This window comes from Marmota monax, unplaced genomic scaffold, assembly GCF_021218885.2.
Source record: "Marmota monax isolate L192 unplaced genomic scaffold, Marmota_monax_Labrador192_F-V1.1 WCK01_AAM20220418_F8-fsc00024, whole genome shotgun sequence".
NCBI classification, from domain to species: Eukaryota; Metazoa; Chordata; class Mammalia; order Rodentia; family Sciuridae; genus Marmota; species Marmota monax.
The window spans coordinates 10,511,101-10,526,777 of record NW_026695224.1 but is presented as its reverse complement, the minus strand read 5'-3'; the positions used below and the strand labels follow the sequence as shown (position 1 = coordinate 10,526,777).

Here is a 15,677-nt window from a genome sequence, read left to right as displayed (position 1 = left end):
CTATGGCAGTGAATAGGCACCGGGAGTTCAGCACCCCAAGACCACTGTCCCAGCAGCCTGGCTTCCTGTCCTGAGGCAGAGGACAGGATTTCGAGACTCTGGTGTGGAGCCCAGGTGGAGAACAGCATGGTCTTAGCCAGAAACCGAGTGACTCACCCTCCTGACCCCTTGGCTTTACGTCCCCCATCTCACAGAGCAGCTGAGGTCACCTCCAAGCAGCCTCCGGCCTCTGCCCTCATCTCTACTTCCCCGGCCTCCGCTGGCTGAGCCCCATCATCTGGTGCCAGGCCATGCCCCAGCTCTGCCAGGTCTCCCCAGGGCCACTTCTCCCTATATCAGAGCCAGAGGGAGTCTTTAAACATATAGATGAAAACCTTCCATGCCTCCTCCTTCGAGGTCACATGAGCCTCCTGATCCTGGCCAAGCGGGTGGCTCATGCCTGTAATCCCAGCAAGTTTGGAGAATGACAAGGTTGAGGCCAGCCTTAGCAACACGGCGAGACCCCCAGCAACTTAGTGAGATCCTGTCTCAAAGTAAAAAAGCAAGAAGGGCTGGGATGTAGCTCAGAGGTAAAGTGCCCCTGGGTCCCATCCCCAGCATTAAAAAAAAAAAAATTCCTCTCCAAGCAGAAAAAGTCCTGCCTGCCTTACCAAGCCCGACTCATGCCCCTTCCCTGGCTCCCTGGCCTCCTCTCTGCTCATGTGCCCACCTCTCCCTGCCCCGTGGCCTCTGCACTCGCTGTTCCCAGTGCCAGAGATGAGGGCTGATAGAAGTCAGCTTAAGGCCTTGCTATATGGCTGAGGCTGACTTTGAACTCGCAATCCTCCTGCCTCAGCCTCCTGAGATGCTGGGATTACAGGTGTGTGCCACATGGTATGCCCCCCCCCAAAAAAAAAGCCAGCCTAATGTCACATCCTCGAGGCCTTGCCTGGTCCCTTGAGCTTGCGTCTCAGCTCCAGGCCGTCTCCTTTCCTGGCACTGCGCTGTATGAGCACGTTATGTGTTTGTCCACGTGCCTGGCTTTGTCGTTGGCCCCCTAGAGCACAAGTCCCCAGGGGAGACACCAGCACTGTTTCTCCAGCAGGAGAGCAGCTTCTGCCCAGGGGGGCTCCACCAACAGGCTGAGGCTCAGGGGCTGGGAGCTGCGGGCAGTCCCCGGACCGACAGTCGCCCTCCCCGCACACCTGAGCCCACGGAGCTGCTGCTCAGACCCTGGACCCTTATAACCGCTGAGAGGTCCGCTAGGGAGGGGCTCAGGTCCTACGTCACAGCGGGAAATGGGGGCCCCAGGGAGGGAGGCACCTGGGCCCAAAACCAAGCCTCCATCCTCCTCGCCAGTCCTGCCCCACTGACTGAGGAGCTGCTAAGCTGGCTGGGCAGACCCCCGACTTAGGGGTGGCACTGCTGGGCAGACAGCAGGAGTGGCAGGCAGGGGGGTGCAGACGGCCAGGGGAGGCTCAAAGGGGAGGAGAGCAGCTAGACGGTGAGCAGCAGGTCAAGGAGGCCAGGGATCAGGGACCCCACTCCTGAGAGTCTCAGCCAGTGGGCACTGGGGCTGGGTGACCGTGGGAACGCCCCCAGATCTTTTAGTGAGAGGCATCAGGCGCCATGAGAAAAAGCACGTTGAACTTAGTATTTGCAAAGTGAAAAAGATTCTGTCGCAGGGTCAACTACGGGAAGCAAAGCTCTACAAAGTCTTGCTGGTGGCAAAGACAGGGCTTGGTCCTCTGGTCAGTACCAGGCAGCGGTGAAAAGCAGACTCCGGACTGGGGTTTGAATCCCTGGCTCTTCCATTACCCGATGTGTGATCTCAGGCAGTTTACTTGACCTATTTCACCCTCTGTAAAACGGGGACCATAAACTCGCTTCCTAGAGGACTAAGTGAGATAAACACTTGGAACACACTCTGCATGATTCTCGGGAGAGGTGGGAACAGACCAAAACCTCCAAGGATGAGCGGTTCACACGGAGCCGGCAAGGGGCCAAGGCTGGTTGAGAAACACGGCTCCAGGCTCCCCTTCTCCACTGGAGGACAGAAGCCAGGGGTGGCTGGGGCCAAAGAATGAACAACAGACTGGGAACAGGAATCTACAGGCCTTCCAAGGAGGCCACCTACCCTTGGGTGTAGTGGCTGCTGGGCCTCTCAGGGCTTCCAGAAGATCCTGCTGGGGAAGCGGTGCTCATCTCTAACAGCAGAGCTGCCAAAGTGGCTTCAGTGTGGTCCCCACACAGGGGGCCGTGGTGTCTTCGGGAGCCGCTCAGGAGCACAGCATCCTGGGCACCGCTGAGACCAGGCAGCCTAGAGTGTTGGAACAAGCCCTCCAGGTGACTCTGGCGTGGGTTGGCTTGCACAAATCACGGGTTGGGCGGGCAGGTGGGGGTTCTAACAAGCTCCCGGGGGAGCACAAGGCCCCAGATCTGAGGCTGCAGTATGGCGGCTGCTGGCTGACCCACCCCAGCCGTGGCTCCCTTGGCTTAATTAAGCAGATGCTCTTCTTGGCCCCCACACAAGCCCTGCCCACCCAGAACCCTCAACTAACCAGATACCCAGTCCCCACCAGCCCCCGTGGCTGTTGGGTCCACAGAGCTTGCAGGGGTTTGGGAAGGGTCTTGAGTGCAGCTGGGTCTAAACTGCGTCCCTTGCCCCATTTCCCAGATGAGAAGAGTCAGGAAGCCAAGTGGCAACTGATTAGTCAGAGTTCTCCAGAGAAGCTGAACCAGCAGCATGTGCAAAGAGAGAGACTTATTTTAAGGAATTGGCTCATGTGATGGTGGGGCAGGAAGTCAGGAATCTGCAGGGCCGGGCCGGGGGAAGGCTTGAGAGGCGGGCAGGGCTTCATGCTGCAGACGCCAGGGCCCGTGCCTGCTGAGAAGTCTCGGTCTCTATGCTGAAGGCCTTCGGTTGGTTGGATGAGGCCCACACATTATGGAGGATAATCCGCTTTATGAAAGTCTTCTGATTTAAATGTTAATCGCATCTTAAAAATACCTTCACAGGGGGCTGGGGATGTGGCTCAAGCGGTAGCGCGCTCGCCTGGCATGCGTGCGGCCCGGGTTCGATCCTCAGCACCACATACAAAGAAAGATGTTGTGTCCGCCGAGAACTAAAAAATAAATATTAAAAAAAAATTTCTCTCTCTCTCTCCCTCCGTCTCTCACTCTATCTTTAAAAAAAAAAAAAAAAAAAAAAAAAAAAAAAATACCTTCACAGCAACATGTGGGCTGGTATCCAACCAAACAATTGGCCACTGTAGCCCAGCTGAGTCCAACACGTAAGATCGGCCATCAGAGCAACATTTAGCCCCCAAGGGCACAAAAGTAAGGCGTTGGGGTGAGGTTCTGGGTTTGCCCTTCCTGAGTGCGGGAGCTGAAAGAGGGAAGGTGGGTGTGGCCACACTATGGAGAAACAACCATCATAAAAGCCTTCATCCTAAGGCCTGGCCCAGGTCCTTGCTGGGCACCGTAGGAGCGCTGACTCCGTATCTTCCCAGCATCCCTGAGCCAGGCACCGTCTCCACCCCACCCCCGTATCCAGATGAGGAAACCGAGCTCCAACAGGGCAAGGGTTCACTCTCTGGCTCCCAGGCCGATACCACTCCCGACCACAGGACGGATCCACACCGGCCCTGACATGATGCGGGACAAGTCATCAGTCTTTCTTGTCCCTCCAGGGGAATCACAGACTGCTAAGCACCGTGGGCTGGTCCAGCTGCCCGGACGCTCAGCCTCTTTCTTTGCTCCCTCCATTTCCTCAGCTCGGTAGAACCAGATGCCAAAGAGCCACAAGTTTCCAAAGCTGACAGCGGGGACTTTGGCAAGGACGAGCCACCAGAGCTCTCATGGCTTGCCAGGGGGAGTGGAAATCGGTGCCATCACTTAGCAGAGCTGCTCAGCAGAGCCTACAACAGCTCAATAACTGCCTCCCTGGGATGACCAGCAAGGCTCAAGGGAAATGTCCACAGATGGCCACCAAAAGGTGTGCACCAGAATGTCCCCGGCGGTGGCACTGTTCCTAATGGCCCCGGGCTGGAGTCTCCACCATCAGAAGGAGAAATAAAGGGTGTTTTACTGAATGGTACACAGTGGACACGTAATGAGCCCGAAGGCGGCACGGGCACACTGACAGTGTGGGTGGCCTCCCAAAGTGCTGAGTGTGGGGCACAGGACGGAAGGGGGACGCCACCTGGTGTGGGTTCACATATGGACAGTTCAATGTGGACCAGAGAAATCTAGGCTATTGAAGGTGAGGACCCCAGGAGGTCAGTTAGTGGCATGACCGACAGGAGGCCTGGTGCTGGTAACCCAGATGTGCGGGCCAGGGGCTGCCATCCAGCTGTGCAGGCAGGCTGGCGGTTCTGCTTTCTGATATTCAGAAATACAATGTTTAGGGACGAAAACCAACAACTCAGGGCCCCTCTGCAGAGCCCTCTGCTTCCTAGGTCCCTGAGGGGCAACCACCCCGCTGCTGCCCCACGGTAACCACTAGCTTAGGAAATGCTGCCCTCACTGGAGCCCAAAGAGGGGACCACATCTCATTTTCATCTCTGTTGTTCCCAACACCGAGAGGCAGAGACTGGGAGCTGGACAAACGCTGCTGGCCAAGAGGAAGAGAGAAAGGTCAAAGGAAAAGGACCCATGACATCTTGGGATCCCCTGGAATTACAGCGGACTCACAAAATTCCGGACTTGGGAATTCTGGGACTTGGGACCCTGGACTGAAAGGCGTCACGGTTTATCTGCCCTCATCTTCCAGACACACGAGAACCCGGCCATGGCCCCAACATCTTGGGGGGCAGGGGTAGCCCACCCCAAGTCGCCGCTGCTCCTCGGGACCCTCCTGCACGCCTGCGGCTCACGACTCCCACCAGGTGGCTGCAGCCTTCAGGCCAGCCTGGCCACTCTGCACAAGCCGAGGGGCGGCACCTCCCACAAGTCCCTTTCCACCTTCGCCAGGGCACCGCTGCCGTGCTCTGAAGACACGGCACTCTGCCGGGCAGCCAGGCCATTACGGGGATAAATATAGACGCAGACAGCAAGGCGAGGAGGAGGCAGCAGGGGTCGGATCTGATGTCCCTTGGGCCCGGCTTCTGCCAGGCCACACTCAGGGAAGCTACCCGCCATCCCCGCCTAGTCACCAAGCTCTGGCCTGTGGGGGAAGCCCTCCTCCGGGAGCACCAGGCCCTGCACCGGAGCACTCGGCTTGGAGTCTCCCCAGGCTGTCACTGCAGGGACCAGCCCAGCAGGTGGACAGGCAGCCTCCCCCGGCCCAGGGAGGCCACAGGTTAGGGCCAGTCCTGCTCTCACCACCTCTCCCTTCAGGGCCTTGGCTTGTCATCTGCCAAAAGGGCTGGCGGTACCCTGCCTCCTGCCTCTGCCTCCCAGGAAGCCCTGGGGATGGGCACGGAGGCTCTCCAGGCTGCACTGAGTGCTGTGGGGACTCTGGGAGTAGGTCTGGCCAGGCTTAGATGGAAGGCCAGGCTAGTGGAGGGTTGGTGACCACAGGGCCTAAGTTATTCAAATGTGGCTTCACTCAAAGGGAGCTTTGGAGAGGGTCAGAGATCGGGACACAGTCCCAGAGTCCTCCCTGCGGTGTCCCCGCCCCCAGGAGTGCCACGGGGCAGTAGGTGCCAGGAGGCTCCTAATCCCCAGGGTGAACCCAGGCAGGCTCCTTCTCCTGGGCATCTCCATCTCCCTGCTCATTCTAGCCTTGCGGCTGGGGCTACAGATGCCCCTTGTCCTCTGTGGGCTGCTCTGGGCTTCTAGTCCCAAGTTCCACCCAGAATCTCTGAGCTCACGGGCCTGGAAAGCCATCGGGACTCGTTCAGCCCCAGAATTCCTCCGCAGGCCCCTGTGGTGGCTGTGCACTGGGTACATCCCTCAGGAGAGGAGGCCCCTGCCATCTTTTCAACGGCTCCTTGTACTCAGTGCCCTCAGGCTGCCCACCCCACATCCTGGCATGCCAAAGAGCCCCACATCCTCAGCCAGCCAGTGGTGGGGCTCTGAGCCCCAGCACCAGGCAAGAGGCCGCCACCCAGGGAAGCAGCCCAACCTCAGGCCCAGGCCCTCCTCGGGCCAGGCCTTGTGGAGAGGGCACTGCCAGCTTCTTCCGCTCCTGGAGACGGGACTCAGCCCTGACCGGATGCCTCTGCACACCTGGTCCTGTTCAAAGGGCGTAGGTCTGTCTCCCCGTTACCTCGGGAGATGGGCCCTGCCATTATCTCCATTTTATAAATCAGAGAACTAAGGCACAGAAGTTTCATAACCCACCTATTATAGGCTGGACTGTGCCCCCCACAGATGCCCCCACACCTGGAATGTGAACTTAGTGGGGAATATGGGAGTCTCAGATGTAATTAGTGAAGATGAGGTCATTCTGCAGTGGGGTGGCCCCGAATCCCATGTGACTGATGACCTTAGAAGAGGACAATGTGAAGGTTCAAGGGAAGATGGCCATGTGAGGGAGGAGGCAGAGGCTAGAGCTGCGATGCCACATGCCACATGCCACATGCCAAGGGACGCTCAAGCCTACCAGGGCCTGCAGCACGTGGGGAGGGCCCCCCAGAGCCTGGCTCCATGTCCAGCCGCAGTCTCCAGCACTGGAGAGAACGATCTGTTGGTTCAAGCTCTACAGTCCCTGAAAACCAGAGTCGGAAACAGGCGGCCACCCTGCAGCCAGTGCTCTGCTGCCAGCACCCTCTGGGGCTGGTCCCAGGGACATGGCCTGAAAGACTGTCCGGCCCGGGGGGGGGGGGGGACATCTGCAGGGAGTTGAGCACGCCCTCTCCTGTGTCTTGGAGAGACAGCAAGACACATTGGGCAGGCCAGAGGCCCCTAGCTCCTGGTCAGCCGCAAAAGCCATCCAGGGAGACAGCGGAATTGTGGGGAGAACGGGTTCCTAGAATGCTCCACGTCCCCACCCCAGGGCCTCTGCCCGGGCTGTCTCCTCCATCCTGGGCCCTTGTTCTTTGTTCGTCCATTCAAAGACATCCACTGAGCACCTACCTGCCCCAGGTACAGCTGGGACGCAGCCACGACAGAGACCAACGCCCTGCTCCTGTGGGTTCCAGTCCATAACATCTCAGCTCAAAGGTCACTGCCTCCCTGAGAGGCCTCCCTCACTGCCACTGCGCCGCCCTATGGCAGTCACTGTCTTTACGACTCTTTGACTCTTTATGACCCTTTTTTGGGTCATTTGCTCATCTCGGTCCCCCACCCCCAACTCCAAGCTCCGGAGCTCAGGGGCTGAATCTGCCTTGACCATGATTGTCACCCAGCAGATATAGCACAGTCTCTGACCCAGACCTGCTGTACAGGAAATGGGTGACTGCAGGCGGAAAGGAGATTTCCTGTTCTTAGGACGCCTATTTCCTACATGCAAAACTGAGGTCAGAGAGGTTAACCAAGAAACAGTTCAGGTCACACAGGGAATGGGTGACTCTCCCCAGCGCACCTCGGACCCCTCCCTCCACCCCTCTCCCACGGGGGGGGGGCAACAAGCAATGGCAGAAGGTGATGCCTACTCAGGGGGCATCACCTCCTCTAATCCCCATTCTTTCAGGGCAGGCTGAATCTCACCTTCTCTCAGACACACACCTGTCCCTGCCCCTGCCATGAGTGACTCCGCTGCTCTTGGCGATCCGCACTTACCCGCCCCCGCCCTCAGCATAGTGATACTGGGATCCCTCCAGAGACTTGAGGGCAAGCTCATAATTCTTCCAATCTCCTTCACCCACCTTCACAGACTTCATTTAGCAGGGGCTACAAAACAAGAACATTTATTGAACATCTACTATGTGCCACGTGCTGTTCTAAGTACAGGGACATAGCCCTGCCCTTGTTCTTTTTAATGGAACTGACACCCTTTGATGAAGGGGGTGGATAATAAACTGAGGTACAAATAAACAAATAGGGTGATCTTAGTGGCAAATGCCCCAAGATAAATAAAGCAAGGTGATGTCACAGTGGGACAGTGGTGCTATCCTAATTAGTCTCATCTCAGACCCCAGAGGAAGAAGGTATGGACAGGCAAGTGGAAAGACATTTTAAGACATGAAACAGTGATCTCTCCATGTCTGGATTGCATGGTTCCTGTCTCCAGGGAGGGCTGGGCGGAGCAGACTGCCTGGGAGAATCCCAGGAGGGTTCCTGAATGCAGTTACCCCACCGGGCTCACTGATGTCCCTGTGAACAAGGATCTCGATAGCTAGTGGTCACCAAGTGCTTGCTGCATACCAGTCACAGTGCCAGCGCACAAGCCCTTCACCATCCAACTCCATCCCACCAGGACCTTTAAAGAAACACACCATCATTCTGAAAGAAGATGAAGGTCTCCAGCATCCGCTCCTTGCTGACTGACAAGAGAAACTGAGGCTCCGTCCTGACCTCTTCTTCACTTCTGCACCTCAATTTAAAATCTCCAGGCATCCCGGGTTGGGGAGCCCTTGAAACACCACCTGAGACACCATACTTGTCGCTCATGAAGTGCTCCCCACTTTGCATTCGTGTCCCCCATTCCCTGGCCCCAGCCTCCCAGGAGGCTGTGAATTCCATCATGTCATACTTTGCTTCACTTTACAGATGGAAAAACCCCAGAGCCCCAGGAGGGGTGAAGAGCAGGAAGACAGGAAGTCACAGAGGCAAGGAGAACCCAAGCCTCCTTATCCTTTGCACCCCCACCATCTCTCCTTGGAGAAATCTGTCTGGGTGACCCCTCCCACTCCAGCAACCTGTGTCACCTGCCTGGGGGCAATCCCAGAGCTCACTGGGCCCCCTGCCAGATGGATCACATAAAACCACTCCTTTATGTTCCTGCCTAGGCTCTGGGCAGACCCTGGGTGATGAGCCCATTTTACAGATGATGACACAAGCGCTCAGAGGATTGGGGCCATGGTTCTGCTGCTGGTCAGAGGGCAGCATTCAGAGCCAGGTTTCCTGTGGCCCCCCACTGGGGCTGTCCACAAGCAGTCTCCAGCTGCCAAAGATCACAACCCTGGCCAAATGCCTGCTTTCCCATGGGCGAAGGGCTCCCCACCATTTACCCACTACAGCAATCTCCTTGACCCCTCCTCCTGAAGCCAGGAGGCCCTGGGAGGGCAGAGGACACTGAGCTGGGATCCAGAAGGTACCTCTGAACCCGACTCAGTCCTCAGGCACTGGGGAACACCACAACATCCCTCCTGGACAGGGAGGAGTGAGGCATGATCAGATGGTCGCCACCTCCATCTGTTGCCTGCCTGCCAAGATCAGGGTGACCCAGTCTCCAGGTGGCTTCCATGGAGCCCACACTGTGTCCTCTCTGAGGCCATATTCTCTACGGGGAAGGGGGCTGGATTATTGACTCAGCAGTCCCAGTGCCTTCCATAGGGGATAGAGGTGGGAAGAGGGGGAGAGTCCTCCACCAGGGAGTGGACTGACCCTGGGCTGGGGACTTTTTCCAGGTGAGCCTGTCTGGCAGTAATGCCATAGCCACAGAAGCTGTGGATGCCCCAAGATGCAGAATAAGGTCTCCACCCCTAAGTCACAGTCCACACTCCTACCTGATCAAAACCTGAGAGCAGATAAAATAAAGGGCAGCTGGGATAATTCCCCCAGACCTTGTCCCTTCCCCCCAAATACCTACGGTGGAGGGAAGAGGGAAGTCAGACACCAAGAGGAACCCCTCACTAGCTATCGGAGCCTGGGTTCCTCTTGCACCTGTGGCCTTGGGCAGATCTCAGCCTCCTGGTGCTGGAGCCCCCCACCCTAAGAAGAGCTTCCGAACTGGAAGGGGCGACGCTGGAGAAGGAGATGGGAAGCGAGAGGAAGAAGGGAGTAAGACCCCTCTAAATTCCGAGAAGAAGCATCGCTGCAGGGACGGGAAGGAAGAAAGGGCCTCTTTCTTTCCCTCCCCCACCCTTTAAACACATAGGTGCCAGACAGCTTTTGCGCAAAACTAGTTTGCAAACACACTCCGACTTCTGGGAAGCTGCCCAGCTCCACTCCCCCTCTTCGCTCGCCTTCCGGGGCTGGGGACCCGCCCTGGGGCAGTTCCCGGGGCAGGGCTGGGGTGGGGCTGGAAGTGGGCTAGAGAGGTGCGCCCGGCAGCCTGCCCGACCTCACGCCTTCGGCAGCTGTGACGGTGGCTGGCAGGGGGGACCCCACCTTCCGGAAGCCCTCCAGGATGCTCGGGGGGTGGTGGTGGGGAGGTAGGAGAGTCCCCGAAACAGCTGGGCTCGGGTCCCCGGAGCGCTACGGTCCTCCGGCACCCGGCCGCGCTCCCTTCCCCGCAGTGGGGGAGAAGGCGGGGCGCCCCCGCGTGGCCGGGTCGGAGCCGAGCCTCCGGGCATCGGAGTCCAGGCGCGCGCTGGTGGCCCGGGTTCCCAGCGCCGCGGCCCCCGAGGGGAAGCGGCTCCCTTTGGCGGGCCAAGGGCGCCGGAGCCGAGTCCCAAGGCCGAACTTGAGCGCCCGCGCCACGCTGTCCCGTCCGCCCTCGCCCCCCGGGCCCCACTCACCGTGCGTCCCGCGGGCGCCGCCGCCTCAGCACGCGGCGGCCGCTGCCCCCGCCCCGGGCAACCGGGGCATCCCCGGGCGCTGCGCTGCTCGCCGGGCCCGCGCGCGCCGGACGGCTCAGGGCGCTGCCCGCGCGGCCGTGGCCCGATCGCGTGCGCTCCCGGCCGCTGGGGTCCGGTCCTCCTCCCGGGCCAGGCGGCGGCGGCGGCGGCGGCGGCTCGGGCTCCTCCCTCCGGCCGAGGGCGGGTGCGGGGAGGGAAGCGCGAGGCGAGGCGGGCGCTTCCTGGAGGGGCGAGCGCTCCCCCCGGGCGCAGCGGGGGCGCGGTCCCGCTCAGAGCCCTGGCAGGCGCGGGGCGCGAACGCTCGAGACCCGAACCCGAGGGTTCGGTCGCTTCCGGCGGGAGCCCGGCCGATCGCGGCGCCGCGAGTTCGCGCCCTCCCGGGCCTGCTGCGCCTCCGCGTCAGGCACCTCTGAGCTCGGCGCGCTCTGCGCTCGGGGTTCCGAAGCGGGAATCGAGGGGTGGGATCCCCGCGCCTGCGGGGCTCCAGGGCGCCGCCTGCGGCCTCGACCCCGGGAGCCGAGAGGCGCGGCGCGGCACCTCGGGGAGACGGCACGGGCACGGTTCTGGACTTGTTGGAGCCGCACTAGGACCGCAGTGTTTTCTTCCATTTTTATTTTTTCCCCTTTCAGTAGCGTTTTCTTGCCTCCAGAGACTGGGAAGATGACATACGTCTGACACAAACGATAAGATAAAGACGTTAGGGATGGGGCTTGGGGCTAGTCCCTGAGAGCAGCTTGGCGTCTTTTTAACCGAGCCTCCCCTTCTGTGAAGGCTGTCTTCTAGAAAAGCCACCGGTTCTTAAGAAATGAGTCTGTTGCTGGGCACTTAAGCTGCTCATAATCGCTTGGTGGCATTTATGGGCCCTTTGGTCAAGTTAACAACCAGGGAACAGACAGCTGAGCCTCTGCTAATCAGATTGGGGGAGCAGAACTGTTTCGGGGAGCTCAAGGCCACACAACACCCTGCCCTGGGGCGCAAGGACTGGGCTGCAGAGGGTTAAGACCTGGGCTTGGGTTGTGGGTTTCCATTCCAGGCTGGTGAGGGTTAATGGCAGAGCCTCACACTGCAGCCTGCGAACCTCCCTCCATGTCTGAGTCACTGGCACTTAGCAGCCTTAGAGGGGCAGCCACCGAACCACCCCAGGGCTCTTAGCTTTGTTCTCTGCCTGCCTGTCCTCCAGACACCCTACCTCTCTCCAAGCTCTCTTTACCTTTCTTGCTTATGAAGTTGTCAAGGCCAGATCTGGGGCTGACCATCCCGTGGGGCTTCTCAGAGCCAGCTCTAGCCCAGCATCCTCTAGGAAGGCTCTCCTGGCCCCCAGCATCTCTTGCTTCTCCAGCAGCCGGAGGGCCCAGCGCTGGGGTGTGCAGTGGTGAACCAGATGTCCCTCTCAAGTTGCTCACCCCTGGGGAGCAAGTCCAGGGCCCAGGCAGTTGTGTTACTAAATGAAAAGTGCAAAGATGGAGGCGGGGTAGCCTAGAACACCCAGCTTGGCCGTGGGAGTTGGCAAAGCCAGGGCGCCCGGCAGTTCTCAAGAGAAATGGAAACATCTCGGCACACAAGCTAGTGCATGAACGTCCACAGCAGCGTGATTCACAAAAGCCCAGCAGTGGAAGCAACCCAGTGTGCATTAGTGATGAATGGAAAAGGAAATGCGGCACATATAGCCAGACAGTGGCATAGTATTCAACTGCGGCAAGGGACGAACTACTGCCACCCGCTGCAATAGGGACGGGCTTCGAAAACACGCCAAGTGAAAGGAACCAGTGACAGCAGACCACGCGTTCCATGATTTCATTTAGATGAAATGTCCAGAATAAACAGATCCATAGAGACAGAAAGCAGATTCATTATTGTGTGGACCTGGAAGAAGTGGGGTGGCGCTTGCTATTGATACAGGCTTTCTTTGGGGGTAGATAAAAAGGTTCCAAAATGAGATTACCGTGACGGCTGCGTAACTGTAGATACCTGCCACCGACTTATACACTTCAAAGGGTGAATGTCTTGCTGTGTGAATTGTGTCTCCATACAGCTGTCTTTAGAAAACATAAAACAAGGATCAGGAGAGCCCAGAGGTCAGTGGACGAAGGCCAAGTGTCCGTATTGGCTTGATTTCACACACTGTCTTCCCACCATGCACCACACAAGCCTGCAAAATGCAGAATGAGATCTTCCCTTGCCCTGGCAGGGAGCTCTCTCTGCACAGTGGGAGGCCTTCCTTGCCCTAAATGAGCCCTTGTCCGCGTAGGGCATGTGAGTGTGTCAAGGCCTGCCATCTGGGTGATTATTTTCATTGACTGTGCTGTTTGGACAAACGGAATAGCCAGGGTGGCCTTCGGTGTGCTTGTAAATGAAAGACCCTGGAGAAGTACCCGTGACTCAGACCTGTTCACCAGGTCCTGGCTGAGCCTGGGGAGGTGTAGGTGTTGAGGTCATCCAAGCTGTGTCCCCAATCACCCCAAACCTTGTCTCATGCTTCTGGGGTCAGCTGGGCTCAGCCAGTTGCAGTTCACCCCCAAGTGAGGCGGTGGCAGGGGCTGGAGTCACCTAGAAGTCTCTTACCCACACATCTGGCCATTGCTGCTTCCTTGTAGCCCTTGGAGCTGAGCTCCAAGAGTGAGCAAGACGAGAGAACAGGGTTGATGCTTCATCATCTTCGATGGGCCTTGGCCTTGGAAGTCCCACATTGTCACAGAGGAGTGTCACTGTCACAGAGTCAAAAGCATGTGGGATGGGAGATGCTGCGATGGCAGCCTTTAGAAAATACCACCTGCCCCTGGAAATTGATGTAGAAACAAATCTGTGACGCAGCTCTGCCCTCAGGGATCTGGGTAGAGGCTGGTGAGACTGATTCTGGACACGCCTCGGGCCCGGCGCCTTGGTCCTGTGTTTGAATCTCTGCTGCTCCCTGGTGAGGCTGTCCAGCGCTCCGGATGAGTTTCCCTCTCTGTAAGAGGGCATGGACTCAGTGTTTGCTTTATGGGATGGCTGGGAGGACCCAGTGAGATGGAACCGGGCATGGGCAGGCGCTGGCTGGTGTGTAATTGCTATTTATAATGCCAGCTCGTGCTTACTCGGATCGATGCAGGGATGACGCCCTTGTAGGGTTGGGACGCCAGGCCTCTCCAGCCCCTCCAAGACGTTCCTCAGTCAGTTCTAGGCCTGCCCTGGACTATAAGGCAGTGGTGGGCTGGGTGCTGCTGCTGGACCCCGGCTCTAACCCAGGGGACCCCAGTTGCCTTGGTTCTCTGGAGATAGCCCCCCTTCTGCTCCCTCCTCCCCAAGTCAAAGGTCCCTTTGGGCAGCCAGGGTGGAGTCGGAGTGTTGGGGGCATAAGTTCACCAAATGTGGTTTCCGAGAGCTGGGGAGGAGGGTGCTGGTGGCCTGGAGACACACTGGTAGTGTGGGGTCTTCGCAGGTGCAGCTGGACGACAGAAGGAGCACCAGCTGTCAGGGCTTCCTGGGCCCCACCCTGGGAGGACCTTTACCAAGCCAACCACTGAATGGTCTTTGCTGTGAGCTCCAGATGTGTCCAAAGGGCATGTTGGCTGGACTACCATTCCTCAGGCCTGGCAGAAGCAGGGCCCAGACAAGGTGCATCTCCTTCATCTCCCTGGCAGCCCCTCTCCCTCAAGAGCACACAGACCTGCAGGCTAGTTGGATCCCCAGTCCAGGACCACCCTGAGGCCCTCTTTACCTTTTGGATCCAGGGTTGGAATCTGAGCCTCACTAAATACTCCCTGTGTGACCTTGGGCAAGCCATGTACCCTCTCTGCCCCCCCCCCCCGGAGTTTTCTCATCTGTAAAGTGGGGAGATTGTTGCTGAGGTTGTGATGCACCTAGAGGTCAGAGATGGTGATTCTCTGTAGAAATAACCAGGTAATCCAGAACTCTCCCCAGGAGCATTAAGAAGTAGCCACAGGGTCATCCTTGCAGCTGAAGGAAATAGGTCCTGTGCCTTGTCTCATTTTGCTTATGATACAGATGAGGAAACCGAGGTGGTACCGAGGGTGTCACAGAGTCACAAAGGCCTGGTTCAAATGCAGGTGCTGCCAGTTACTGACTCTGTGCCTTCCAGAATGTTAGAAAAAGCCTGTAGTTCTCAGTGTCCTCACCTGGGGCGGGAGGGTCACCAGGATTCTCAGGACAAAATAAGAGGCCTAGGTGTGAAGGCGTGCCCAACCCCTCCAAGGGACGGCCTCCTCTGGAGCAGTGACTGCGAATCAGAAGCACTCAGGGAGTTTTCTAAATGCTGTTTTTTTTTCTTTCCTGGTGCTGGGACGGAGCCCAGGGCCTCACACATGCCAGGCAAGCACTCTAGCACTGAGCCACATCTCCAGCCCAATGCACTTATAGAAAGCTCCCCAGGTGCCTTCGTAGACGTTGCTTGGGGGAAATTCAGAACCTCAGGCCCGGCCCCCGAGCGCTGGACCAGAATCCTCCTGTCGAGGCGACTCCGTGCACATTATCATTTCTGTAACTGCAACTCCATAGCTTGGGAAGCACTAGGGGTGGGGGGAGGGCAGAGAGGCAACTGAACGGCCCTTGAAGATGGAAAGGGGGACACTGTGACTCCCATCAGGAAGACGGAGCAAAACCCCAGGATGGAGGCCAATGGACAGAGTCGCCTCGGGAGCTTCTCCCTGCCTGGCAGGTGGACCTAGGTGCCACTGGCCCCCTCACTTCCTCGGCTTACCCCCAGAACTGGCAGCACTGTTTTGATTGACATGCTTGCTGGCCCCCAGCTGTATTGTTCTTTGAATTTTATTTGCTGTCATGTATATATTTAAACGGGACCTACTTCGGGCAGGGAGACTGGTCCCCATCAATGTCAGACAGAAAGTCACTCAAGGCCTCCAAGGAGGTAGGTGGCAGGAGAGGCTGTATCTTAATACAATCATCAACGGGATTCCTCACCCACGTGACGTGGGCCTCCAACTTGGCATCAGGTCCCAGGAAGGGGAGAGAGAATTCTGGGCCCCGGGGTTTTCAGGTACCGTTCTTGGATCCTCCACCTGCTGACTGCTTCCCCCGTGACTAGACTGATGGATGGTGCTATTTGGTGCCAGTTGTGCCCTGACCTGGCCCGATAAGGATGTCCCAGTGCGACACGTGGGTGCTTGGCAC

General features: G+C 58.2%; 1 protein-coding gene across 1 annotated transcript in view; it reads right to left on the bottom strand.

Annotated features, from left to right (window-relative positions):
• Positions 1-7,666, bottom strand: part of Cpne2 (copine 2) — a 34,771-nt gene extending 27,105 nt beyond the window's left edge. The window contains exon 1 of the mRNA XM_046434743.2: positions 7,648-7,666. Within this exon, the coding sequence (XP_046290699.2) occupies positions 7,648-7,666 (19 nt within the window). The remainder of the gene's footprint in view (positions 1-7,647) is intronic.
• Between the last annotated feature and the right edge of the window lie 8,011 nt (positions 7,667-15,677).